We start from the raw sequence: 27,343 nt of genomic DNA on the forward strand, positions 1-27,343 counted from the left end.
ATTGTTGCTAGCATTTCCCAGACCACTTTTTCTTGTGCGTTGCCAGTTGTGCTCAATGCATTTTTAAGGCGAACAGCCAAATACCTATTTTTGCCCTAAAAGCAGGGTGTACTTATAAGCCCTGAAAACAAATTTCTTTGATATTTCTAGTTTCCCTAGTGTTGGGAGCAATAATCTCCACACAAGTGTGGTTAACCCCTCCAGCTCATTCTGAAAATCTGTATAGGAATAGGAAACACAGCTATTCTATTAATGTACAGATGGTTTGTAATTGTGCACAATTTAGCACTGCACCTCTGACTAACTTAAATAAAAACGGACAGTATACATTTGGCTTATAGGCTATTAATGATAATACGAATTTGTGATATAATAATGCAAAACTTGTTGCTGGTCCTTTGAAATTCGTATTAATGAGAATTTACTGTCTTCCTGTAAGAATCATAACTTGTCAATGCGGCACCATGATCTATATTGTGTGAACTGTCTAGGCTGCCAAGTTAATAATAATAATAATAACAATAACAATAATAATAATACAAACAAAAAAAACATAAAATCATTTAGATTCCAAATTCTTATGAAATTGTAATTAATAGTTAGTTGAGGCACCTTTACCATTAATAACCTCTTTTAAACAATTAGGATATTTGTCAATGAGCTTTCGGCATGAGCTTTTATTCTTCAACGTAAAATTGTTACAGTTCATTCAAATTCTGAGGACTTCTCTTGTCTCTAAAGCAGCACAATGCGTTTTTGTCCCAGATGACTTTCCATAGAGATCACTAGGTGTGCGAGAGCATAATCTAGTTTGTTTGCTTCTGCTGTCTAAAAATTTTAAACAGTGACTCAAGAGCTGCTGTGTTGATTGTATGTGTGTGTGTGTGTGTGTGTGTGTGTGTGTGTGTGTGTGTGTGTGTGTGTGTATGTATATATATATATATATATATATATATATATATATATATATATATAAATCTCACATATCACATAGAGCTCTTTTTCATTTGCCATTTTTTGAAACTGTTGCGCAAATTCTGGTGAGACTGTAATTAAGTGCAAGGTATTTTTGTCATTTGTAGGGAATACAAACATTAGATATTTGTATCTGTATACATGTCAAAAAATATTCGTTCAAATGTTCAATATTTGTCCCAACACTCATATACACACACACACACACACAGTGATTAGAAACTAAGTTTACCACATCTATACATGATGTGTTGATGTGGTAAAAACTTACTTGCTAATTGCCCTGTACAACAGTATTATAACAGGTAAACTGAAGACGGAACAGAATGCATTGTACAGATGACGTTTACATTTAACAAAAGCAATGTTATTTTGATTCTTGCACCCTTGCATGTATAGACATTATCCTTCAGGCACCTTCTTCTGCAGCAAACCACAACTAAACTCCCATTATTTATATGAAAAATGTCACTAGTGTTGTTCAAACTATAAACAACTTCTCAGACTAATTTCCGTTTCTGTCTCTCCCTTTTGATACAGTATCTGAACTGAAGAAAAGCTGTGCTGGCACTTGATAACACAGACATCTTATTCAATAAATATTAGGCCTATTACGTGGTTATCTTTCCTAATGCATTTACGTTTTTACTGCAAGAGGAGCTGCAGGTATCTCCGGGAGGCAAGATGCTTATATCCCCGCTCCAGAAGCCGAACCTGGGGCGAGCCCATTCCCTCTTCCCCTCTCCCGACCCGCTCTCCTCCTCACACATGGTTTGTTTATCTGTCATTTCGTACTGAACTCCCGACCGCCGTTTAGCCAGGCTATTTATAAAGTAACATTTTTGCTTCACTATATGTGCATTATAGAGGAGTTATTTTGTATTTTACTCAGATGTGTGTTGTTATGTGTCCTGCGGCGCCCTCCCCACCCACCCCACCACCCATTTAGAACGCTTTTCGGTTGCAACTGAAGGGGTTAAAATAAAAGTATGAAGTTGCAATGTGGTGGAAGAAATAGACGAAAACATGTGGGTGGAATGGGAGACTGTATGGTGTAATAAACTAACTGATGCATAGGCGAAAAATTGCAGAAATGGTACATGTTGCAAGAATTGTGAGAAACAAAGTAATCAAAAGATTGTGAGACCCCACCTGGCGGAATGGGCATATATGGGTTGTTTTTCTCGGTCAAAACAGGGATGTCGCTAATGGAATTAAAACTGTTTGCTTAAATGTAATTGGTATAGCTAGGATCTAACTGCTGTGTGCTACCTTACTATTGGTGAAATGTAATCCTTGCAAGTCATATATTAATGACTGTCTGACAGCTCTTGGCAGAACACTCTTGCTAGTACTGATAGTGCAGTCTGAGTATCTTCAGAGCGCTCTGTGGCTGTGTGTTTACCTTCAATAAAAACCTTGATTCAACTCAACGCGCTTACGGACTGAATTGTTTGGGGTTAGGTGTACATCCAGAAATCGTCCCTACACAACGCTCATATTGTGTGTGTCCTGAGACCCGTGTTATAACGAGGGAGCACTGTAGTATACTGCGTCTCTTTCATTAACTTATTTTCTCTTCATACATACGACAAAATGTATACTTTGCTAAGTGTTGCAATGATTTACGGTATGTTTGTGCTGCGACTGGCCCATCTTAGTATATCTACCCCTTAAGTGTTTTATTCATCTGTAAATGGCTGAACGTCATTTAAAGCCATTTTGGCCCGTTTCAAATGCAGAAAACCTGTTACAATAGATGCTGGCTTTTACAATAGTTGAAACTGTTTTGGCACAACAGTACCTTAACAGTGCAGTTCAAGGCCAGTGCCATCTCTCCCTCCTAAACTGTTTTACTAACATTAATGCATTTTCTAATCATTCTGAAACACATCTTTGTTTTACTGGGTAACTAATCAAGGGATATAAAGGATTTGTGTTTCAACAGACACTTTAATTCTGTTTGCAAAGAAACTCATTCACTGATTTTGGGCCCTTTTTTTACTTAATAAAACCCAGATCAGCAGGCTGTACACAAAACAGGCATCACTCCCGATAACTTTCAAACGGCTTGCAGCTTCCACTGCAAGTACTGGAGATGAATGAAGTGCTTGTGAAAGGTGGCAGAAGGACAGCAGAGAAGATGCTTACCTTCATCGATCAACTGAGCAGGCATGTCAAAGCAACCACAGTGGAAGCTTTCAACAACAAAACACAATTCACACACGGTGACCAACAAACTTGGTACTAACCATTGCAGTCTCAAGTTCTGTACATATGCCAGCAACATCAGGAAAGAGTTTCAGCTGCATATCGCAGAATGCAACCAAATTGCTGCTGGTTTAATTTGCCATCTAGACATGCTCTGCATGGATGTAATAGGGAGCTTAAATAAGATGAAGACCTTTTCCTTGGTTACTACAGGCTCTTAGAAATGCTATGCTTTGGAAAGTGTGTAGTTGCATCCCATTGTTGACTTAAGAACATGTGAACAAAATATCAAAATGTTTACGTGGCAAGTATATTGCAAGGAAATGGGTTGCAAAGGAGGCAGAAATGGTAAGCAAAGAGTTTCTCTCGTTCATGAACTCAGTTACTATTTTGTTCATATCCAATTCCCTTAATAACTTGCGCAAAAGAATGCCTTCATAAAGTGTGATCAATAAAAAAAAAAGGTACTTAACTTTAACTGTTATACAAACACATTGTCCACATGGAGAAACTATTTTGTTTCTGACAGTTGATTGCACACCTAAATAGGTACAATGGCTCTCAAAAGTATTCACCCGCCTTGGACCTGCCTTCCACATTTTATTGTGTTACAACATGGAATCAAAATGGATTTAATTAGGAGTTTTTGCCACTGATCAACACAAAAAAAGTCCATAATGTCAAAGTGAAAAAAAAAATCTACAAATTGTTCTAAATTAATTACAAATATAAAACAGAAAATAATTGCTTGCATAAGTATTCACCCCCTTTGCGATGACACACCTAAATAAGCTCTGGTGCAACCAATTGTCTTTAGAAGTCACATAATTAGTTGAATGGAGTCCACCTGTGTGCAATTAAGGTGTTTCACGTGATTTCAGGTTAAATACACCTGTCTCTGGGAGGTCCCACAGTTGGTTAGTACATTTCCTAACAAAAACTACATCATGAAGACGAAGGAACATTCAAAGCAAATCCGGAATAAGGTTCTTCAAAAGCACCAATCAGGGGTAGGATATAAGAACATTTCCAAGGCATTGAATATCCTCCTGAGCACAGTAAAGTCCATTATTAAGACATGCCGAGAATATGGCACAACTGTGAATCTGTCTAGAACAGGCCGTACTCAAAAACCGAGTAACCAGGCGAGAAGGGCGCTAGTCAGGGAGGCCACCAAGAGGCCTATGGCAACTCTAAAGGAGTTACAGTCTTCCACGGCTGAGCTGGGAGACACTGTGCATATGGCAACAATAGCCTGGGTGCTTCACAAAACTGGCCTTTATGGGAGAGTGGCAAAAAGAAGGCCATTGTTGAAAAAAACTTGCATCAAATCTTGGCTAGTTTGCAAGAAGGCATGTGGGAGACTCTGAGACTAAGTGGAAGAAGATTCTATGATCTGATGAGACCGAAATAGAGCTTTTTGGCCTCAACGCTAAGTGCTATGTGTGGCGCAAGCCTAACACCGCACATCATCCTGAGAACACCATCCCTACCGTGAAGCATGGTGGTGGCAGCATCATGCTATGGGGATGCTTCTCTGCGTCAGGGCCTGGAAAGCTTGTGAAGATAGAGGGCAAAATGGATGCAGCAAAGTACAGAGAAATCCTGGAGGAAAACCTGCTGAAGTCTGCAAGAGACCTGGGACTTGGGAGAAGATTCATTTTCCAGCAGAACAATGACCCCAAACATACAGCCAAAGCCACACTGGAGTGGCTTAAAAGCAAAAAGGTCAATGTCCTGGAGTGGCCCAGTCAAAGCCCGGACTTCAATCCAATTGAGAATATGTGGAAAGAGTTGAAAATTGCTGTTCACCAAAGGTCCCCCTCCAACTTGACAGAGCTTGAGCAATTTTGCAAAGAAGAATGGGCAAAAATTGCAGTGTCCAGATGTGCAAAGCTGGTAGAGACTTATCCAAATAGACTCATGGCTGTAATTGCTGCCAAAGGTGCCTCTACCAAATGTTGACTCAAGGGGGTGAATACTTATGCAATCAATTATTTTCTGTTTTGTATGTGTAATTAATTTAGAACGATTTGTAGATTTTATTTTTCACTTTGACATTATGGACTTTTTCTGTGTTGATCAGTGGCAAAAACTCTAATTAAATCGATTCTGATTCCATGTTGTAACACAATAAAATGTGGAAAAGTCCAAGGGGGGTGAATATTTTTGACAGCCACTGTATAAAAGGGCATATGGTGCTAATTAATCACAACTGAATAACCCATCAAGCTATTTACAAGGCATGTGTACTAGTAATGGGCAATAAAAGTGAAGACAAAAGAAAGAAAAACTTATAGGTTAAGCAGTGGGGTTCCGAAAAATATCGTGTTAAGCCCCTTTCACACTGCCACACTCCTACCCAAGTTCTGGCTACCCGAGTCACAATCCTGCGTAGTGTGAAGCCATGTACCTGGGTCATACACGCTTTGACCTGGGTTAAGTGAGACAAATTGCATGCCGGCCGCTCGTAAGCCGACAAAATAACAAACAGCCATGCCTGCATGAAGGTTTCACTTCCGCAAGGAACATTTCTGTTTATTTTGTTTAGCCATATTTTGATTGCTTGAGACACACCATGAGCCAGATTGCAGCAGGGATGTAGAAACATTTGCTCTAATCAATATTTGGGCTGAAGGTTCAATCCAGAGTTTGGATGGAAGCGTCCGTAACAAGCTGCTTCAGGGGCATTGATACGTGCATTGTGTACTTGTGCCTGCCACTCAGCTCAACCGTTTTATCAAAAAAGCAGTGTGAAGAAAGAAGCCAATTCAACCCCTTTAAGATGGTGGCATAAAATCTTTTGTAGGCACACTCGTTCCTATTATTATTAAAACAGTATAACTTTGCAGTAACTCAACAACATAAACACTGCTTCTATATAAAAAAGAAAACACCAGATAAAAGATTGCCGTCGGATATGGATCCACAGACCCCTTTTCCCAAGAGCAAGACCAAGGGGAAAAAAAATCAAAAAGCAACTCATCCTGGATTCTGAACCACGTGCAGATATTGCTTATTGTCTGACTTGCAGTTGCTAACTCTCAAGTTTTTTTGCCGAAGCTATACAAGAGTTCAGATTGCACTATCCGAGCTTACTGATGATGTTAAGGCAATTTGAGTAGGACATCAGGACATAGATGACAAAATGTCCACCCTCTCTTCCACCACTCAAATGTTTGGATATCTTACAAGCTGCCAAAAGGCAAAATAGACCCACCATCAAGGACTCTGCTTCAGATACTGCATCTTTCCGAACTCGTCTGACGGAATTAGAAGATACAAACACTCTGCAACTTAAGTACTATTGGATTACCTGAAAATGCAGAGGGGGCGACGCAATCACTTTGTTACAGGCACAGCTCTCCATTCATCATCAGGTTGAGGTCGAGAGATTACATCAGATATATAGCAGATCCAATGTACAAGGAGACAAGCCCTGTATAGTTATTTTTAAGCTTATTCGCTATGGGGACAGACAAGGAATTCTAAAAGCTTCCAGACAACCAAAGGCAAGCATCCTGCATAAAACTCCCAAGCTCTGTTTCTTTCCAGACTACTCAAACATTACAGCACAAAACAGGAAAACTTTTGCTCAGACTCAGTCCTTGCTTTGTCAAAAGGGAATTCAGAATGTTTTGGTCTACCTAGCAAAGCTACAACTTCTTTACAAAGTCCTTGATGTTCAGCACTCCTCAGGCAGCAAGCACATTTGTTAATGAGGCCGGCTGAGCGACTGTTACTCTCCCGGCTGTGCGTGGGTCCCTCATAATAACAGCTCTTTTCGTGTTTTACTTTACTCTAAAGTTCTCTATTTGAAATGATATTCTAAATCACTAAAAACTAAAATAAACCTTTTATTTGTTGCCTGCTTATTATATTGACTGGATGGGCTTACCGCCAGTGACTGTGTCTTACTTTGACGTACTCCTACTTTTTATTGTATCTCTTTTTTCTCTATCAATGGATGTCAACAAACACATTTATTGATCTGATTGTTCTAAGACTAAGCAGCTGTAGAAGTAGGAACTGTTGTTGATCTACAAAATATAAGGAACCTATTTAGACAGGTAATTTTCTTTTTTCTTTATATGAATAAACTATTGAAATATGATTCTCAATATGATTAAAAATATAAATTGCTGTTATTGTATTTTTAAAGGGATGTGATTATCATCACTAACTCAAACTGGGAAACTGTTTACATTTATCTGATATATTACTATTACTTGCGCATATACTTATTTGCCCTGAGTGTCCGTTTTTTATCAGGACGACTGTTAAGTTCTGTTTATACACGGCACTGTCATTTGCAGCAATGTAACTCTGTAATTCCAATTCTTATTTGCAAGTTCACAATATAAACAAGTGTGTATATGTTTGCCAATTTTAGTTTTAACGCAATCGAAGCTAGTACATTTATTATTTTGTCAGTTAAACTGAGGTAACAGCATATGCCTCTGCTGTATCCACGGCTTATGGTTGGTACGTCTTTTCTTGTTTTCCTTATTTCCTTATTTATTTGTTTTGTTTACCAATTAATGTCTTTGTTTTTAGGTAACAACTACCTATAGCTGTCTGCTCAGAATTACATACATTTCATTTGGCTGGACTTCTTCATTTACACTGTATGCTACTGTCTATGGAAGTTTCTGTGATGTCTATTGCCTTGTGGATTTTCACCGCTCTAGTGTGTTCTTTGTGTTGCAATATATTATGTGAGGGGTGATTAGGTAGTGCATCAGTCTATGTTTTAAGTTTACTTATCCTTAATGATTAATGCAAATATTACGTCATGGAACGCGAGAGGACTTAATACTCCTTTCGGGAGAACAAAATGCCTTGATTTTTTTGCACCGTAAACGTGTAGCTATTGCTCTAGTACAGGAAACTCACCTAAGATCTAGTGATGTATCTCTATTTCAAAATAAACATTTTAAAATGATTTCTCACTTGTATGCCTCTACTAAGACGAAAGGGGTGATTATTGTAGCTGAAAGGAAACTAAATATTCCCACTGGAAGACACAGAGGCGACTCCGAGGGTACATTTTGTTTTGTCACTCGTTTTAAATAATATTAAATTATCTCTGGCCTCGGTGTATGCTCCTAATGTTTTTGACCCAGAATTCCTTGAACAAATTAGACTTGAGCTGTCTGTTGCACAGGATAGCTCACTCCTTACAGGGGGAGACTTTAATGGATCTTTTGATCCCGTATTGGACTTCTCTCACAGTAGGGCAACCTCTTTATCTTCTGTATCCAGATCTCTCCAGAAATTCACATAATAATTTAATCTATGGGATCCTTAGTGAATTAATAATCTGGGAGTCAAAGATTTTACTTTTTTTCTCTCATAAGACACAAAACTTACTCCTGCATTGACTATGTGTTTACTTCTCCTAATATATTCCAAGTCACTCATTCTACCGATATTTTACCAATACTGATCTTGGACCATGCACCAATTATATATTCTTTTAATTTTACCCCTAGTGCAACCCAGGCCACAAGGTGGCGCTTCAATACCTTTTTATTACAGAATAATGATTTAAAAAAACAAAAAAAAAACAAAACAAAACAAAACAAAAAAAACCAATAATAATAATTTGTCCACAGGACTAAAAGATTTCTTAGAATTTAATTCCAAAACTAACACAAATCCACATTCCTGATGGGAAGTCACCAAGTGTTTCATTAGAAGGAGCTGCACTTCTTTTGCTTCTGATATAAATAGACAATGTAACAAACAGCTCTTTCAATTAGAGACTAATGTACTGTGGTTGGAGCAAAAAAATATTATTTGGAAACCAGGACCGGACAGCTTGCTGGTTTAAAAGTTGATCATAAAAATGTTTCTCGATCTAATGCCAAGTTCCAGCTGCATAGATCTAGGCTGCTTTATTATGAACATGCCGAAAGACCTAGTAAACTACTGGCTTCAAGACTCAAACAGTCTGATAGCTTGGCCTCTATAAATGCAGTTAACGGCTAATGGCACCCTTTTTTCCCACCCCAACCAGATTAATAAAGTTTTAAAAGGGTTTTATTCACAAATTCATCAATCTGAGGCTTCTACAGAGCCAAACAAAATCTGTGAATTCTTGAATATGTTAGAGTTGCCCAGTAGAACGGCAGAACAAGCAGAATTACTAGATGTGCTTCTCGCTGTACAGGATTTGAAATCTGCAGCATCTACCATGCAAAAACATAAATCTCCTGGCATGAATGGCACACTCCCTGAATTATCCAGCCCCATATTACTAGATTCCATCACTTATTCGTTATAACTTGTCTCTTTTCATAATCAAAAGTCATCTCCAACCCACTCAAATGTTCCAGTTACAGACCTTTAATCGCTCCTTAACTCAGAAAATAAAATTATTCACAAAAGTTCTGACCAAAAGGCTTGAATCCCACATAGGTAAATTAATACATCACGATCAGACTGGTTTCATAAAGGGTCATCAAGCATCTGATAATATGCACTGCCTTCTCCATATAATTGAATCGGCCGCCTGGAGTGGAACGATCTGTGGGCAGTTTTAGAGCGCTTTGGTTTTGGCCATTCATATATCAATATGATTTGTACTCTGTACAATAACCCTACGCATGTGTTCAAACCGGTTCTGTTATATCCTCTCAGTTTCCGCTTGAAAGAGGAACACAGAAAGGGTGTCCTCTCTCCCCTTTATCGTTTGCCATCTCATCTGAGCCTCTTGTTCAGGCCGTCAGACAAAGCACTGTCATAACCCATCGATATATAGGGATGCAGACATCATACATCCCTGTTGTTATTATCAGATATCTCTAAACTATTTAATGATTTTGGTGTAATCTCGGTTATAAAATAAATTGGTCTAAATCAGTTTTATTGCCTTTGAACTCTGCATCGAAAACTGCTCCCCTTCCTCCCTCTCCAACCTCAGTTTGCTGGCTTCACATATCTGGGAATTAATATATATTCTGACATCCAGCAGGTTCGCAAAGACAATTTTTTAGGTGCTCTAACCAAGACTGAATCTGATTTGATTAGATGGTCTCTGTACCACATCATGGATCGTTATTGCTGTGTTCCCTGTTTGACAACGTGGGTAATAATCCTTACACTATCTGTGCACTAGAGTGGCCATTTTGAAAAAAGCTTTGAAACAGACTTTAAAGTTATAAGCGTAAAAGCAGATAACACAGCAATAACAATCCAGGATGTGGTACAGAACAGAAAAGCCAGAGCACAGAGGCCAAATCTAGGTGCACTAGAGCAGATATTTTGAAAAGAGCTTTAAAACAGACTTTAAAGTTATAAATGTAAAAATTTGTCAGGATGTTAACAATGAAAAGAAAAATGACAGGTACGTTATTTAAGCAGCTACAGCGACACGTGGGGACGTGTAACGCTATATTTTCAGAACCCCGCTACTTACTCTTTAAGTTAGGGTTAAATTAGTTCACAGCAGTTGTTTCCAAAGCATTAAACCACCTAGGGAAGAAAATAAGCATATATTAATAAGAAAGAACTGAAAGGATGCCTCCGTGTATGCAAGAGATCAAATCTAAACCTTAAAAAAAAAGATCCAGTTAACAGCATTTCCCCAGGAGTACAATCCAGCAGTCTTTCTATACAGAAGCCAAGAAGGAGCGTTATATGAAAGCCTAGCTGATAGGAACAAGGCTTGCTTCAGAGACATGTTAAACCAGGAAGACAGCAGTTAAGAGTCAGCACGCATGCAACCAGGACTCCTGCTAAGCCATTAAGGATTTGCAATGTCAAGATGAAATGCAGCCTTTCACAGATGCTAGTACTTTGACAGAATACTGGACAAACAAGCCACGTGCATTTTGGTTAGCCACCACACACACAGCTACAGTTTGTATTCTATTTACAGTATATAAAGGAGACATTATTTGAATGATTGCAAACATACAGGTAAAATTGTGAGCTCCGTTTGCCAAAACATGTGTGCTTCTTAAAATTTTACTTATCATTACAAACATTAAAAGATGTGACCTTTTAAATTTTTAAACTGGTTTCATATAAGCTATTTTAATATTTTTATACTGAAAAGCGGACTGACAAAAAAAAAAAAAAAATACTAATGTGCCACTTTATTAAAATTCAGCTAATCTGAAAGAATCAATAGCTCTGCCTTGACATGTGGGTTACCCAAACCATTCCACATCAAGACGAACTTGCCTTTCACCCTTAAATATAATAGGGCCATCCTTAGCCTGCTGATTGAGGGTACACTTTGAAAAGCAGCAGCGTATTCCTGGCTACAAATGTGGATACTCCAATACCGTAACACAGAGGCGGTGGTAATTTGTTGCAATCTTAATAATTGGTTTTAAAATGAATATGCAGTTAAATCAATCAATGGAATGTGAAATGGGGTGTAGCGACTGCCTACAAACACAGCAGTAAGGTTAAAAATAGGTCATTCAGCTTTATGGGAAATTATTTGCCTAGAAAAATGACATTGTGGTGGATCCTCTGCTGCTTTTTTAATGAACAGACTCCTACACATCAACATGCCTTACAAAAACAATATTAATGTAAGAATTTAGATTTTGGTTTCCATGTTTTTCTATGTACTAGATTAATTTGTTTTAAGTTTGTGACGAACCGTGGCGCCCAAGAAAGGTGCTGGCAACACTGAAGATGGAAGCCCTCTCCATTTATCCACAGAGCAGGGACACCAAAGCAGTGTCAATTTCGGTCCTCTTAGGGGTGAAGGTGCAGTTCAGACTCAACGTCCCCCTTTCTTTGAGACTGCCTACAGAATGTGGTTAACTATGCTGGTTTTGAAGCCATTGCAGTTGAGGACTGAAGACCAATTGTACCACCTAGCCTCCTTTTTCTAACTAGTTTTGATTCATTAACGGGTAGTGTCAATTTCATTGGTTGCCCCACTGGTCGCATTCAACTGTTGCAGACTGGAGTCCTAGACGGCTGGGAGGGTTTTATATGAAAGAGAATGCCAAATATTGATGCTGATTGTGACAGCGGTGGGTAATTTTGGCAATCTCTCACTGGTCTGGCTATGTGCACACCTGCTGACCCAGAAGCTTGCACTGCTAGACACTGGCTGTGGGTGACCCAGCAGCTGTTCCACGCTCTTCTCTCCTGGCAAATGTCACTGTCAGACAAGAGTGGCATTATAGTCATAACTTAAAAACAGGAAAGGGAAACTAAGGTAAAAGAAGAATTATAAAAAAAAGAAGACAACAGAAACCTAAGGGAAAGCTACCCCAATAAAATGTTTTCTTCAGTGAAGTAAATAGTTTATGTGGAAAAATGAGCAGCAGCTGTACAGTCAGAGAAGTATACATGGAGCACTTGTCGTCAAAGTAATACAATTTTGGAACAGAGAGATTCATAGAACGCAACCTTGTCAGAGAACAAGAGGTCTCTTATCATTGACAAAGGTCCCTCAAAATAGTTCATTTTTACTGGAGGATTTACAAAATCGAACTTTAGCTCATCCAAACTGAACTGAACTTAAGGGATATAAGGTCAAATTGTTTCTGAGATATGGTTGGAGGTTACAACAAATGATGACTTCCATCCACAAGGTACTGTAGTGATGAAATGCATATGATTTTGTTTTATAGTCATAGCTGATTTACATATCAACAGATGGACAGGCGCCTCAGGGTGTTCCCAGATTCTGATTTGACTATGTACGGGACAATATTGGTATAGTTCTTTATGCACAGAATTAGGGCTACGCAGGACCTAATTTAGGTCTTTGAACAACTTTCATAAAATTTCATAAACCCAGCAACTTAATTATTAGAGCTCTGGATGACTCTCTAGGCACTTTTAAAAAATGTTTTTAAATAAAGCAATAAAACACATTCAGATCTTCCAGTCTACTTCTGCATAACCTGATAAAACTTTTTCTGAGTGGCTTTATTTGGAGACTCATTTATGTTTCAGGGAATATGTATGACAGCTGATTCCAGGCTATTAGGTATGATTTTTATCTAATAAGCTATGTCAGTGTAAATACCTTGGCATGCTGGCGATGGCAGGAGATACGGTACATAAACTCAACAGCTCTGTTATTTAAAGTGTCCTGTGCTCTCAACTAGAAGCCAGTTTTGTTATTAAGTTTGTATTAAACACATGCAAGCTTACACTAAGCAAATGCAACTATTCAGTAAGAAGTCCACGAGTGAGTGAGTGCAATGCTTACTATATGATTCTTGTACTTTTCCATTAGATGCGTTTTGTAGTTATCAAGTTATCAAGGGCTACAGTAGGATTTATCCATTGGTAACCTGAGTTTGTCTTTAATTCAAATATTAATGTAATTCACCTTGTATTTCTGCAGCTTCAGTGGTAACCGACTTCAGTATGAATCAAGTTCAAAGGTTTTATTTTTAGTATCCTGCTGTAACTTAATTTACCTTTGAAATTGAGCACAGCTGCAACACAGACATCACATACACCTGGGAGTCCAAGCTATGGCCTAGCTATAATGTGAAAGCTAGATTTAGAAGCATGATGAAATAAGGACACATACGGATCAATTAGGAGACAAAAAATGAGGTAATTGGAGCCAAGAATGTGGAACAGCATACAGAGAAAGTCAACAAATGTAACATAGATGGGACTACCAATCCAGACTGAACTTAACCCAGATAACCATCAGAAAAATAATACAAATCCAAGTTCACTGTTTTTTCACTTGTCCACTAATGTTCACAAATCAACTAGTTCTTATAAACCAAGGAGTCCTGCTGAAGCGAGACAGCAGAAAAGGGAGTGCAGTAATTCTAACATAGCATTCAGTGGGACCATGGGAAAAGCATGTGAACACTGAATTTTGCATTGCCAGATTGGCAAACATTTAGGGACTACATTCCTCAAATACGGTACTGTTCCTACAATAACTGAAATATATGAAATTGTGTTTCTTTAATAAGACCAACACATGACTAATAAATGAAGTCAGATTACATTTGGTTTTACTGAATGTATCCTTCCATCCGTGCAAAACTGTTCCTATACTTTGTCTTTAGAAGATACTGTGCAAATTGGTTGGAGAAACTGCTTTGCGATTTTTTTCAGACACAGGTTATTTTTTATACTGCAGTTTCCATGTTTTTTTTTTTCCTGTAGAGTAAAACTAAAAGATACAACTGCATACCTACATGTTCTATACACTTTAGTAAGTAAAGCTGCCGTTTTAATTCACTTTTGACCCTAATTTCTCTAGCACCCTGTACCTGTATTTTTTTATTCTTCCAAACGCACTGCTTGCGTCTCTTTATCAACACTAGTTTTAACTTATCCAAAGTCTCAATGCATTAGCTGAACCCAGACAGACAGTCATGCAGAATGTGACTCATATCAGTCAACCATGAACAAACTGCCCACTGCTTTATAATACAAACTGCAGTCTGCAATTACTGTAACAAATCTACTTTTTATAATACATTCCTAAAAATTTGAATCAAGGTTGTTATTTACTTATTTGTCCCTTCAGTATTAAGACACCTTACCAGTGTCAAGAAGTTGACATTTAAAGCTGTTGACCCAGGCACGCTTTGATCTTCAGAGATGATGAGCCCCTAGCCAATTATTACTACACTTCTACAATTCTTGTTCAGACAATACGAGAATTTCATTTATCCAAGCCTTTTATAAAATATATTGTTTAAGATGTTATTTTGACATCTTTAGTATTTAAAACTTACACCAAAGAGAAATCAGAAGGTAGCCTGCTAAAATTCTAGGAATACTAATCTACCTGTATAATCCAATATGACAAATTCAGGGTTGCTGACCAATTTACAGTATACAGCCAAGTATATATTATGTAAGGTTAATAGGTTAAACAGCTGCTGACAATTCAGTCTAATTAAAAAAAAAAAAAAAAAAAAAAAAAAGCTTTACCTAACCACTAAACTGACGGTCAAAGAAAAGAAGGTTCCAATAACCACAACCGCTGACAGTGCAGGTAGATGTTTAAGACAATAGAAGACAGAACAGGACAGGGAGTGGAGAAGATTCTTAACCCTTCCACCATATAAAGAAGCACTGAGCAAAACCAACATGAGGATTTCTGTCAGCTCAGACCATAACCTCCCTTAATACTTTTGATGGCCCTACAAAGCAGCCCACGACTACTTCTAGAGACACCTACAGTATATACTTTTCAGAATTTTCTGAAAGTAGATGTTAATTCAAATGGATGGTTGCATTAGTTTGTTATGGGGAAAGGGTTAACATTAAAGACAGCATCAAGAAACCAGACATGGTCTCATACGGGACATGACTTTGATTGTTCGCTTGGAATGTGATTCTTAATAAAAACACTTCTCAGAATAAACAGCACCTGTTGGTGGAACCGAAACATCTCTTACACATTGTTGTTTATTACCATTATCATTGCTATAGTTCATCAGCATGCCACAAAAGACAGTCAAGAGCTTCTGATTGGCTGGATCTGTATTTTGGGAAAGCGACCTTATGTGGTCAGCTACTATCTGTGCACCCCCAGCACGGTCAACTGCACTCCTGCCCTCATCTGGAAAACAAAGAGTTAAAGTAAAAGGAAAAACACCTACCAATTAATAATAACAATAACAACAACAATAACAATAACAAAGACATAAAAAACATTAGTGGTCATGAATATTGCATCAAAGAATATTTTATTTTTTAACAATTCTTATTCTTATCAAGAAATTATGGTTAAACTGTTACAGGATTTAATTTTTCAGATGCACAGCTATGGCCAAATGTTTTGCATCACCTAGAATTTTAGAATTGAGATATAATTAAAAAAATAAATAAATAAATATAATATAATATATATCATATATATAAGGAGTCCTCTTATATATATATATATATATATATATATTATATATATATATATATATATATATATATATATATATATATATAACAAAACAACAACAAAAGCATAAATGTTCCTTTCTGCTGTAATACACCGTATTAGACATCTCATTGCAAATCCTGCTCCACCTGAAAAACAAACATTAATCTTCAAGAAACAAAAACAAAAAGTAAAATAAATGCAGAGACCGTTTGGGAGACATTTCCTATAAACTGTAAAGTCTTGCTAATAGAAGATTAGCACTTCAGCGCAATTTGTATTTCTAGTTCCATTATATAAGCAGAGACAGTGGTCGACTGCCATAATAGTAGCAATCACGACTGGGCAATGTTTTTAGGCATTTGTATGTAATCAGAGGCAGATGCTGTTTACATTTTACATTATGTCAAGAAATGCTGCGCAGGAGGGAAGAGGGAGGCTGCACTTTCGGAAATGCTTTTTTTTCTTCTTTTCTCTCAAACAGAATTAAGATAACAGAGAACACAACGCCAAGAGATAACAGATATGCTGTTATAGAAGAGATACTGTCAACAGCAGACCATTTTAAGTATCTGTTGACGAAAGCTTGTGAGAGATCAAGAGAAGTAACTTATAGTCGCCCCTTTATGTAACACATTCAGAGGTTATATTTTACCATCAATTATTATTGTTCTGTTAGACCTTTGGCCTGGATGACTGCACTCGTAAGTGTAGCAGCAGTTCTAGGCTTAATGTAGGAGGTCAACATCTGTGGGTCACGTCAGTCAAGAGCCAGCGTTCCATTAGACTCACGTCAACGGACTGGGTTGGGATCTTATTGAAGCCCTTTGTGCTGGAGCACAATCTTCTATAATGGCTTGTTGGTACAGATGGAAAGCACCGGGCACTATTCTCATAATGTTTAATGTAAATGAAGTATTTAGTCCCTACAACTTTTGTTCATCTGTTTTAGAGAGTTAGAGGTTTGAGGTTTATCCTCACAGAGCCAGAAAAATGTAATTCAATATTATTATTTTATTTATTTATTTATTTTTTGTTTTAATGAAAGACAATGGCAAATACTGTCAATGCTGGCTCTTCTTTTACAATGTATTTTAGTTGTTTCAAATGTCTGTTTGTATTGAAGCCTTTCTAGAGTGATCCAAAGACAAATGGCAGATCACTCAATTTCCCAGTGTAGCTAACAAAACCACAGATGAGAACTGATGTATGTGTTTCATCTCTTGACATTTTTTTACTCTTTCTTAACATATTCTCAATTCCATTTCTAAGGGCATAATGGTCATTCATTTTTATGAAGTGTTTTATACACTTCTCCAAAAATGAAGTAGCAAACATTAAATATGACAATAATAAAACCATGAAGATACACTGAAAAGTGTTAGGTAGACCTTTTACGTGTTCTATAAATTATGACAGCTGCTGCAATCGGATACCTCCAGTTTAAATGCAGGAACCTTTATTTAGACTTCAGATTTGATCAGGATAAGTGATATAAGTGATCACGTTTGTTTTTGCTGGTTTGGGAATTATGACTTCCAACGATGCCAGGAGGTGGTAAATGAAGATTTCTGACTGAAGTCCCAACTACCAGACCTTTTGAAATGCTGGAATTTGAGGATGCATAAAGATGTGTAGCAGGTGAATCTCTTGTGTTCTTTCTATTGTTTCCAGATTGTGGACACATTATCAAACCACAGGTTTGTACACTAGACGTCCTGGACGAGGTCGTGGGAGGTTAACCACACCACGCAAAGACCGAGCTCTACGCAACATGCCGTGAGGAATCGCAACCCCATTGCACATGGGCTCAATCCAGGGGTCAACATAAGCGACCAAACTGTGAGAAACAGATCGAAGGAGTCTGGTTTAATGTAAAAAAAAAAAAAGACCTGCTATAGCTCAAAAACGGACTCCACAATACCAAAACTGGTAGCTTTGTCATTGGACATCTTAGTTTTGTTCTCTTATGAAGAATAGTTTTAACTGTCCTCTATTGATCTATTGATTGAATATGGAGACTTTGCAGAGAAATTTGGCTTTGTTGAATGTCTTATGGTGTAGGGAGGGATTTGTAATGGAGGTTGCACAGATCTTACTGTGGTTCCAAGGGTGGATTTACAGCTCGACACAGACAGCCTTGGAACTTATAGTAGGACCATTTGTTGGTGCAACTGTCCACAAGTTTGTTCTGATCCAAGATATTGCCCATTGTCATACTGCCAGAAATCTGGACCTTAATCCCAGAAAGTACATTTGGGACCTTCTAGTAAATTGCGTTCATCAGCGTCCTTTTGATTTCCACTGGGAAAATGTATTTATCAGTTACCTTTAGAGTGTAAAGAGTACTGCCTTGAAATACTCAAATTTGATTCTTGTGGTTTCTGGTGATTCGGGAATGTTGCTCCTTTCAATTTCTGGAGTATCCAAAACTTAACAACTTCATTATAGTTTTTTTTTTTTTTTCACATAAATAATATTGAATACAATACTTGGATTGAAATTATCCCTTTAATTTAGAAGACCGGATTTATGTTCCAGGCGCCATTGCTCCAGAAATTCCTAGCAATCTTTTTTCTTTTTGTCAGACAACCTTAAAATGAGTTATATGTCTTTTAATGCCTCTATGCAGGCAGATGAAAATAAAGTCTTGTTTTTAAATTTGTGAAGGTGAATTAAATAACAAAGCAACACCCAAATCAAAGAAAAAAAAATGTTGGAAGGACTAATGTGTGGGCATCCCTGAGGTGTCTGGACATCCAGACTGTGCCTCTATAGCTATTTCAAGAGGCCTTGAAAGACGGTGACTCGCACAGACATAAAATAATTCTATCCATTTTACTGCTTCAGTTGAGGCTGTCGGTCAAAGACTGTCAACTTGTATTGTAATCATTTAGAGAACCAAAATACAGTTGTTACACCGATATAAGGCCCCCTAAAAGGAATGATGCAGTTTCACAAAATTACATTGATTTCAAAACATTAGAGAGAAACACTTTAACCGACTGAGGGGAAAAAAATGCTTGATTATTTTTTTTAAATTCTCCCAAGAATAAATCAGGCTTAATTTAACAGACAACTTTTTTATTCTTGACAGCAGGTCAAATTTATGTGGACAACTACCAGGGTGATTTCTGTACTGTATGTCAGTGCACATGCATTTAAAACAGGCTCCGTAAAGCAAGACACAAAAATGTATACTGTATACAGCATGGACATTTACAGTATACAGCATGAACAGTCACTTTTAATGTGCAGGCTTATTTCACTTCAGAATCCTACAATAAGTATAACTTATCAAAAAGACTTTGGCCTAAGAGGGACACCAGTTGAGGAAGGTTGGAAACAAGAGCAGCTGCGGGTTCTATATCTGGTGCCTCTCAATGCCTTAGCCCTGGATCACAAGCATGTGACTGGGGCAAGATCCTTCACCTTCAAGACAGCTGCCCACTTCAACAGTCAGGGAGGCAGGCCCCCAAGTCTACATGACTACAGAGACCAGACAAGCTGTCAGCAATGCAATTGTAAGTCTTGTACTAAGAATCCCAACTCATGGTATTTTGGACTCAATGACGTGGACACACACATACAGTAAAGTCTGTAACACAGTGTATACAGCAACTGCACTCTCCTTTCTTGATTAATTTCAAACTGTCAAGCAGCTAATACACTGAAAATATGTAAGTACCTCAGAGATTACTGGCACAACTACTGGATGCGCCTCCCCATTCTTAGCAAGAGACCAGTTTTTGGGCTCCTGCAACCACCAGGGTGAAAACATTCAAACACTCCAGGATTTAAAGTTACTGGAGTTCTCGCAAAACAGATACAGTTCGAATCAAAATAACGGAACAGATGCAATTCAGTATAAAGCAAAGGATACAAATCCAGTGCACACCTAATTTGTTATGGCCAGTCTCAGTGTACATGCCATTAGGATTTCCAATGGTCATGTACAGTAGATTCCTTCAATTTACCATTTCTTTTTGTTTTCTTTCTGTAAAACCATCAAAAAACACTGCATTCCTTTACGGTAACATGCAGAAATACTTCTATGGGTAATTCTAAAGTTACATCAGATACTCCCTATACACTAAGGTACCACAAAATCATGCACCACTAAATACATAATAATACTGTAACTCCTAAGTACTGTATAAAATTAAACACAAAGCAGGAATCATTAACAATAACATGGTCACAGCACAGAACCCTTCCAATAAGTTTCATGTAGCAATGTCTCCAGTTACACAAATGTATTGTCAACACCTTGTGATAAATATAATACATTAGTGTAGACAACGGATACTGTATCCCCTACTTCTCCCCCTTGAAGTAGATGTTACCATGGGGCCATCTCACAGTTACTAAAAGTCTGATATCTGAAGATAGACAACTATAACATTTTTGGCTTCTCATCAACTCTTAATATTGTGACAAACAAAACATTTCAAAAGCACTATATATATATATATATATATATATATATAAAAAAACAAACAAATATGTTTAGATGTAAACAGGTGGTAGGGTAGCTTGTTGTTTGAATTAATGCAGGCCAACTAGACTTTGTTTTCTGTTGACTACTTACGGCTATCGTAGCAGATGTTCCCCAGGGCCCGGCCAGTTTGTAGCAGCACCTCCTGATCTTTGCAATGTAGCAGTTCCACCAAGGGCGGGATCAATCCGGCTTCCACACAAGGGCTCCGCATGGATTCTGGAACAGTGCAGACATTTCGTTAAAACACGTTGCTCTTTGTTAGTCATTCTCAGCTAACATGGTTAACCTTTCAGGGGTATTTGGGAGGTGCTGGGGGGCGGGGGTAAATACATGTGCCTTTTGTTTTATCTGTTTGACCTTAAATGTTCTTGCACTTTTACATCTTGTGCCTGGATTCGAGTATTTCAGCTTCTCTCATTGTGCTTGGAGTGTTTTGATAATGGTTAATATTACGTTACTGTCCCTTAACGTTAGAGGGTTGAATTCGCCACATAAACATACACGGTCTGGATTCCCTGTGCAGGAAAAAATTGATGTAGCGTTACTACAGGAAACACATTTAATGCCCAAGAATACACTCTGACTTCAAATGAATTGTTATAAACTAATATTTTCTTCTGGGGATGGGTCACGAACAAAGGGAGTGTTAATACTGATGAAAGGAAATATAAAATGTAACAACTGAGAGACAGCTCTGATCAAACAGTCAGATTTCTGCTGTGCCTCTATCCAAGGTAAAAATGTGGTGTTTGTTAGTATATACGCGGCAACCACATTCGACCCTATATTCTTTCCGTGGCTTATCAAAAAGTTATTATTGTTGGCAGAGTATACGCTGGTTATTGCGGCTGATATAAACACATGCTTTGATTGTAAACTACATAAATCCAATATTTGTACACTAACGCACAAACTTCAGCCTCTAAAGCATTCCAACATTTTAATGGATTGATTATATCCTTTCATCATAATGCAGTTTTAACTGTCTTTAACTTCTCTACTATCCAGGGCAAACCATCCAGGAGGAGGTTTAATACTGCGCTTCTCCAGAACCATGAATTTCTCTAACAGCTTAAACCAAAACTGACAGAATTTATTAATATGAACAAAGATTTGGTGTCGTATCCAGCGCTGGTTTAGGCCGTGGTCAAAGGTTTTGTGCGTGACAATACGATTTAGTTCTCCTCTGCATTTGATCTCCCAGTTAGAGATGAGTTGCAGTAAACTGGAACAGGCTCTGAAATCTGATTACAGTAGATATGTCAAACTTAACAGCCGAAAAGGCAGAATGAACAACCTATTAAGACAATGAGTTGAGTTTCTTATGCATATCACTAAACAAAAGTATAACTGACCGAGCCTGCCTGCTTGCTCTAACTCTAAAACGTCAGGAAAGTAGACTCAATATCAAATCGATTAAATCCCCTGTAAACAGTCTTGTTTCTAGTCCAAATGATATTAACAAAACATTTTGATCCTTTTTTGTTAATTTGTACTCTTCCGAAAAACGGTCCTCTCCTGAGTCATAGCAAGCTTTCTTGCAAAACTTGAACCTTCCCAATATCTCTCCAGAGGAGACCGAGCAGCTAGATTCTCCAATTTAATTAGACAAATTGTATCAAGCCGTGAAATCAGCTAAAAAAAAAAAAAAAAAAAAAAGGGTGCATTCCCAGAATTGATGGTTTGCTAGTTTAGTTGTATTTAACATTGTGGGATATACTGGGCCCTATCTGTTAATCCAACAAAAATTCTGCCCTTGCAAAATGCTGCTTCCATCAAGATTGTAATACTGCGTTAATTACAGTGCTCCCTAAACCTGAAAAGGAATGTGCAAGCATATTGTCTAATTTCCTTAATAAACATGGATATAAAAATTTATGCTTGCGCAATTGCACTTCGTTCGGAGATGGTTATTAATGGTCTAATTAACCCTGATCAAACTGGTTTTATTAACGCTCGATTAGCTTCTGATGATATTCGTTGCTTACTGGACGTTATTGCTGAAGCTGGAAAAATGAGATACGTCCCTCCATTTCTGCAACTACCAAAAATAATTATACGAATGTACTAAAAAAGATTGAGAGTGACTTAAGCAGATGGACGTTACTACCAGCATCAGTTCCTGCTCACATTGCCTCAATTAAAACGAACACCCTCCTGTGTATTAATTTTATTATCTCAATGCTCCCACAGCCTCCACCGAGAAACTATTGGTTAAAACTCAACTCTTTATTGAGAAAGTTTGTCTGGAATGGCAACGCCCTCTATTAAGTGGTCTGTATTACAATGTAACAAGCCACCAGGCGGTTGGGCTTGCCCAAACTTTAAATGGTATCGCTTGTCTTTTCAACTACAGGCACTAAACTATTGGATGAACTCAGCTGTGCATTCTTCATGGAAATAAATAGAGCAGGAATTAACATCACCAGCTACACAATGTATTGTTCTCTGGTCTCACTTACAGAAAGTGCTCTCTACTCTTTGGCCCCATAATCACGTATACTTTGCAAGCATTTGTTGTAGTGGAAAAAATTCTTGGGTCTTAAGGTCAAATGGCACAGACACTTGCCCATTTGGAATAATTCTAATCTTTTCTCTGGTGGTAGACCCTTTACTTTGTCTCCCGGAGAGGCATACTAGCGTTAGATGATGTAGCAGGTCATGAGGCTATCCTAGAATTACAGGACCTTGTTTCTCATTTTAATATTCACAATACTACTCTGTTCTTCTATTTTAGAGTAAGATCTGCATTGAAAACATATGGGGTTCCCTGGGGTCCTAACTTAATTTGTCATCTGGTAGTGGATTGAGTCCTGGGGGCAAGGGCATGGTCTCCCGCATGTATATGCATCTCGCAGCACACTCCCCTGCTCTTCTTTCTGTTCCAAAGCTATGGGACAAAGATCTAGCACAGTGGGTTGGAACTATAGATTGGAAGCGGTGTGGGAAAATATTTTTGGAGCGTCAAAGAATCCTAACCATCAGTTTATACATACAAAATCTGTCACAGAACCTATATATACACGCCTCACAAGAGGCATTGTATGGGGCTAGCCCCCCCATCCATTTTGTGATCTGTTTATCCTGGGGATCCCCGGAACCTTGATACATGTGCTGTGGGACTGTCCGGACAGGTGGAGACCGGTAGCCGACTCCCTTGACTCTCTTATTGGGAGGCACTTCCCACAGGACCCTGCCTCTTTCTCTTGAATGATGACTCCAGGTTTCCTCTTTTAATAATTTAAGGCTCATGTGAGGGAGGGGGGTGGGGTGAGGTGGGGTTGGACAGTGATTGTTCACTTCAATATTTGTTGTCTTTTTTGTATAAACTTGTTCAATAAAAACATAATTACAAAAAAAAAAAAAAAAAAAAACATGGTTAACCTTTTATTAACAATCTTTCCAACATCCACATAATCCACGCAGAGAAGGAGGGTTAAAGGAGATTTGAAACTCCTACTCACAACAGCACAATAGGTAGATTTGAATACCCTGATCTCTGCAATAATTACAGAAGCATTACTTGCACTTTGTGTTACTGTCTGTCAATGCCCTGTCCTTGGATCAGACATTGGCTTTTATCTAGTGATGGGAACCTCTTGTTTTCACCCAAACACCAATCACCTAAACAATCCTAAATCCTGAACTAGTCATAAACAACCTCAGCTGTGAAATTCTGTTTAAAATGTAAGAGTAGAAACAATCCACACTATTAATCTATGAGAATTCTCCAGGTTTTCTACACCTCTTGCTTGCAGATTGTTCCCAACACTTGTATTAATGGCTGTTGATAAGGTTGCATGTCTTTGGGATGCTGCTCGAAACTTGAGGATAATTATTATAGGCTCAGATTTTTCTTCTCTATCTCTCTGCTCTTGTTGGGTCTTGTACGGTATCCATGGGAACTAGATGGCAGTTTATGCAAGATGCAAAGTAAATTAAAACAGGAGTTTTTGTTTACCTGATAGACCATGCTAACTCAAAGTTTTTGTCTCAATTTTCTCGACTGCAAACCACGTTACAAAAACTTTAGTTGCTGAATTTCATATATAGGTATTTACCTTTTCTAGAATAGGTATTTATCTTAAATATCTTCTCCTATCATTTTGATCACCTTTGATAACTTATCTCCATCCTTGCGACTAACTCCATACTAGACCAATGCAGCCTTAAAGACCACCTTCTGTTCTTACACGGAGTCTCTGCGACCCTCTCGAGAAACCATTTTACAGTGGGTATATGTCAAGAAGCAAGATACAAATGAAACCACGTGCTTTTATGTTACTTGTACAACACTACATGACAGCCAGTATCGATTGTGGTGGCATGCCACTTTTTATCATGCTTTTCCTTCAGACTAGTACATGGTGGGATAAACAAATTGAAATCTTGATACTGCAGGAAGCCCAGTAACTATTTCACGATGCAACGGTTATGAGGGATGCAACGGTTATGATTTTCCCATACCAAAACTGAACTGAAACTGTCATATATGCATAAAATTCCAAACACAACAATACCAACAAAAGATAAAATCAAATTTTGTTTTGTACAATGAAAAAGAGGCGTCAGTCTCAGCACTAAGCTGGAGGCATTTTCAGGAGCTCATCGTACACTTTGCTGCATGTAGTCGGTTCTTATCACACATTCCTTAATAATTTCAATATGGCAGCATAAATCTAAAGTTATGACACAACTTAATTGATTGACCTGCTCTCAGAAGGGATAACTGCAGCTTCATATTTAGCCTGGATGTTCAGGTTTTATGATGAAAGATGCTGGTGCTAGTACTAGCAGGCATACACACACACTTGGCCTGTGTAAATTAACCCATTTTGTTAAAAAAAATAAAATAAATGCATCCTAACAAATGAAAAGCTGAAGCTGTAAGTTTTTGAGTCTGTTGCGTCTGTTAACAAATTTAATAAAATACGCTACAGCCTAATACAAAAGTACTGAACGAAAAGAAAATGTTAGTTGATATCCTGAACCAGTGTGAAACTGTAAAAAAAAAAAAATGTGAAAGGGTTACTGCGGACACATATCTGGAAGCTGCTTTAAATCAGATGCTTCTGTGAGCAGGTCAGTTTATTTTTATTAAGACAGATTCATTTACTGGGCATGTATTTACATTTGTTTAATTTGTCTGATTATTTTGCTGCTGCATTCTAAAAATCAGCACACTGATTTAGTTCAAGTATAAGTGCTTTACCCATACTTATTTGCATGACGGTAAATGGGCTAGAATAAACCAGTATACTAAACGAGAACTTTGCATATGATTTTTGGGGGGAAGGCCTGTGTTTTTGCCAACATAAATCTGGGTGACATTTTAAATTAGACGTGTTTCCTCATCAGAAACTATTTTAAAATGCTGCCAAACACCCAGTCACTTTGAAGCCAACACATTGATTAAATAATTGCAATTTCGAAAACCTTGAGCTGCAGTTCTACTCGGACATGGTTTGCCACTTAGAACTGAGCGCGACGACAGAATGACGCGATGGAGAATGCCAGGAAAATTATAGCTGAATGTCTCTTAATACATTATTTTATACTTTCTACATTGTGTCTAATCGTATAATACATTAGTATGAGTGATGCAATCACACTGTATTACGCTTATTTATCACAGTTGGGGGGAACAAAATAATAATAATAATCTTAACCGACTTGCATCCCTAGTTTGAAAATGAAGTAATTTACTGTAGAAGTACAGTCTGGTTCCAGAAACTTGCCCATTTTAATTGAGGCTCAAGCCAGGTGTTTAAGGGCGAGATAAAGCCACTTCATTGTTCTTGCCAAGTCTCAAAAACCAGTTAGCAATCAGACTGCAGCTGTGCTTTGTAAGCTATTAAGAAAACAATTTATTACCCTGGGATTGCTGCTTTCAGCTCATTTATAAAGGGCACGCTACTTTGAAACTAAGGATTGTTTTTAACCATTCAAATAGATATACTTGAAGCAATGCCAAGGATGCAGCATTGAAAAATACCAATATATTTCGGCACCTCTAATAGACATTTGATGTTTTGGATTAAAATGAAGGTCCATATTTGACAATTGTCCCAATAAACCCAATGTCCCTGTGGATTTCAGCCTTTGCTTCAACTGCAGTAAGTTAGTTGAGGAATAATGTAGAGTTATGCCTGCTTTGCCATTTACCTATGGTGAAAGGACTACATTAAGAGGAGATTGTTACTATTATAAAACAAAAACAACACTTATTTTGTACGTGCTGATATTATAATGTGCTGGCAAGTCAGTAACAAGCCTGCACTCCACTGGGATTGTAATGGACAGTCTATGTGTACTGCACAGTTCTGATTGCGAATAAAAATGGCACATGAAAAAGACAGCTCCTGTCCTCTCCAAAACATCAAAAACAAACATGCTAAATGCTAACAATATCACTGCCTTCTGTTGCTCAGCCAAGTGCCATCTGGTCCACAGTCAGGCGAGGAAGATCCAAAGAACAGTTTATTTTATGCTCCCAATTAATAAATGAACATTTTAGTGATGAAGTTTTGTACATCTTTATTTTGTCTGTTTGTGTTCCCCACCCCCTTGACAGCTGTTCTCAAATAAATGTCTGGATCGAATACTAATGATTCAAAGAAGAACGAAATGCTGAGAAATCCATCTTAATGTAGTTAAACAGTTTAAACAAGAATTACATAAACAGTAAAGCAGTGGGCAGGCTTGTGCTGTGGTCATTTCATAACCCCCTTGTAACACCCCCCCCACCCCAATGGAAAAATATCTTCATGTGCTGTTTTCATTCATAGAGTTCTGTTGGATAG

General features: G+C 37.9%; 1 protein-coding gene across 3 annotated transcripts in view; it reads right to left on the reverse strand.

The window, feature by feature from the left end:
* LOC121322391 (rap1 GTPase-GDP dissociation stimulator 1-like) overlaps nt 1-27,343 on the reverse strand; it is a 79,088-nt gene that overhangs the window by 19,105 nt on the left and 32,640 nt on the right. For 2 of the 3 annotated variants that reach the window (XM_041262298.1, XM_041262289.1), the window contains exons 4-5: nt 20,631-20,756; nt 15,578-15,724 (exon numbers count right to left, since the gene is read on the reverse strand). In XM_041262298.1, coding sequence (XP_041118232.1) covers nt 15,578-15,724; nt 20,631-20,756 — 273 coding nt within the window. The remainder of the gene's footprint in view (nt 1-15,577; nt 15,725-20,630; nt 20,757-27,343) is intronic. The other variant, XM_041262307.1, reaches the window with a different exon arrangement.

This window comes from Polyodon spathula, chromosome 1 (assembly GCF_017654505.1).
Source record: "Polyodon spathula isolate WHYD16114869_AA chromosome 1, ASM1765450v1, whole genome shotgun sequence".
NCBI classification, from domain to species: Eukaryota; Metazoa; Chordata; class Actinopteri; order Acipenseriformes; family Polyodontidae; genus Polyodon; species Polyodon spathula.